This window comes from Nicotiana attenuata, unplaced genomic scaffold (assembly GCF_001879085.1).
Source record: "Nicotiana attenuata strain UT unplaced genomic scaffold, NIATTr2, whole genome shotgun sequence".
Taxonomy (NCBI): domain Eukaryota; kingdom Viridiplantae; phylum Streptophyta; class Magnoliopsida; order Solanales; family Solanaceae; genus Nicotiana; species Nicotiana attenuata.
This window is the reverse complement of record NW_017671594.1, coordinates 90,853-93,550: the sequence shown is the minus strand read 5'-3', so window position 1 is coordinate 93,550 and position 2,698 is coordinate 90,853. Positions and strand designations below refer to the sequence as shown.

Here is a 2,698-nt window from a genome sequence, read left to right as displayed (position 1 = left end):
ACCTTTAGCAAACCACTCTTCGCCGAAATATTCCAAAATATTGCACTGGTATATAAGTAAAATATTAATTTTAGATATATAAAACCTATATTGAACACCCTTTGTCGGAATTTTTTTTCTACTTCTTTCAAGTTTGAACACCCTTAAAAATATTTCTGGCTTCGCCACTTTCTATACGGGATAATTAATTAACATTTTGGTATAAAATGGTTCTCGAGACTGATTAATGATTTAATGCGGGATAAAATGATCTGCATTTTATCCCGAAATTGTTAACCTTTATTCTACCAACCAAACGACGGCTTTTGGGTTTAAGCACAATGCACACGGTCATGAACAAAGTTCCATTATTAGGGAATGTAACGTACTAGTACACACATTAAAGTTCACTTAAGAAAAATTAAACGTAGCTTCCATCAAACTACTCCTCATCTGACGATGAAGAAGAATTATTAACTGAGGAATAATTAATTCCAAAATCAAGCATCTTGATATTTGGTCAAAGGCTACTGCTTGATGAATTGCACGACAACCTCAACAGAGTTGTTAGCAGCAAGGTTGATGAAGGTGGCGGCCTCGTTGTCGGCGTCACCGCCGCCGGCCAAGTCGGAGGGGGCACGGATAACGATGTAAGGTGTCTTCTGCTGGTAGCAAATGAGAGCCACTGCTGCACTTTCCATTTCCACGGGGCTCACATCAAATTTGTTGTAGATGAAGCTCCTGTAAGCTGCATTGTCTAAGTATATGCTTGCACTTGTTCCTCTGAGTACTGTTGCTACCTTTGGTGTATGGCTCAAGCATCTCTTTGCGTCTATACACTTTTGTTGTTTCAAATCCTATATAGTTTAAACAAACATTACATTACAATATGTCTTAGAGTGTTAATTTGACTAATTAATTATGTATGGGGTCAAATTTGATCGTCAGCATCCTTACGCCAGAGGGTACGCCCAGTGAGTGTACGCCGACTAACGTAGCGGGTACGACTCGGACGCGGGGACAAAAGCGACATCGTTTAGGACTCAATGTCTTCACCAGGGAGACGCTACCTGTCTTTGTAACTTTTTGATTTTTTCGAGGAAGGTCTCTTATTATATAAAGGAGACCTTCACATTGTAAAAGGAGGATTCGGATCTAATACAACTCTCTCATTTTCTGTCTTTCTCTCTCTATCTCTACCTCAAACAAACATATCTTGTTAAGTTCATATTATCACTTTGCAATACCAGATCTACAACAATAATATCATCTTTGCATCTCTAGGTTTATTATATTTATTTACGATTTATCCTTTTCTTACTTTCGATTGTTTTCTAGCTTACAAAGTATATTGCTAACTTTTGAGCCAAACAATTTGGCGCCGTCTGTGGGGATTTCGAGAATCAAAATCATAGTATCCACCTAGAGAACAACCAACTACCATTCTCTGAACCACACAAACACAAAAGATGGCTGAGAATAATCCAAGATCAAAAGCTATATTGGGTGTCACTACCAATCTCCTTGGCCCTCTCAACGAGGCCAGTGACGATGGCATCCTGAATGCAACCCCTAGTATCACATCGGGTGCGGAATCTTACCTTCCCCATCCGAAGATCTGACGATCTTGCACGAAAAGGGAGCTTCCACATCTGCGGCTACGGAAGCACCCTCAGCGGTCAAGAAGCTACTGGAAAGATGGCTAACAAGAACTTCTGAGTGGCTTGGTTGAGAGGTCACCACAAAGTAACATCAGGTGTACACCAACGGTAGATACCACTGCTGCCGCGGGCGAACCGGAAGTTGCACTAGCAAATAACGAACCCGTCGAGACACAGACCAACGATGGAACGCTAACAGCCATCCTAAAGAAGATGGAAGAAATGGAAAATGAAAACAAGGCGCTCCGCGATCAGATGAAGGAACATCAGGAGAGGGTCGACAAGATCCCCGGTGCCCCCAAGTTGCTACCAAAACGCGACGTGGGAAGGTTCGTTGAACAACCATACACTGAAGAAGCTGCCCCTCACTCCACCCCAAAAACCTTCAAGATGCCACCCTACTTGAGGGTATATGACGGAACCACTGATCCCGAGGATCATCTGATCCACTACGTCACCGCTGTGAAGGGCAACGACCTATCAAAGGAACAGGTACCGTCGGTATTGCTGAAGAAGTTTGGCGAGACGTTGACAGGAGGGGCTTTAACCTGGTACTCTCAGCTACCAGCTAAGGCAATATCAACGTTCGAGGAAATGGCGGATAAGTTCGTCACAGCCCATGCAGGCGCGAAGAAAGCGGAGGCCAGGGTCAACGACATCTTCGCCATCAGGCAAACTACAGGAGAGGGACTCAGGGACTTCCTAGCAAGGTTTAACAGAGTAAGGATGAGTCTACCAAACGTATCGGAAGGTATGGCAGTCGCCGCTTTCCAGAACGGGCTAAGCAGGGATGGTTCAAGGGCAACCAAGAAGTTGTTGAGCCGCCTCATGAAATATCCCCCTACCACATGGTAGGAAATCCACAACGCCTATTGCGCTGAGGTACGAGCGGACGAGGATGATCTTAATGGGCCGACCCAACGGCTAACAGCGATACATTCGCAAACGAGGACAGATCGACGGAACGAAGGACGACGAGAACAACTCCCTCGCTCCAACAGAGATCGACATCAGCCATACACCAGATCCTCCCATCCGCCACCAAGGCATACAGACGC

General features: G+C 44.7%; 1 protein-coding gene across 1 annotated transcript in view; it reads right to left on the bottom strand.

The window, feature by feature from the left end:
- Positions 1–506: 506 nt before the first annotated feature.
- The window catches only part of LOC109209177 (5'-methylthioadenosine/S-adenosylhomocysteine nucleosidase-like), a 5,049-nt gene continuing 2,857 nt past the window's right edge, over positions 507–2,698 (bottom strand). The window contains exon 2 of the mRNA XM_019372386.1: positions 507–836. Within this exon, the coding sequence (XP_019227931.1) occupies positions 507–836 (330 nt within the window). The remainder of the gene's footprint in view (positions 837–2,698) is intronic.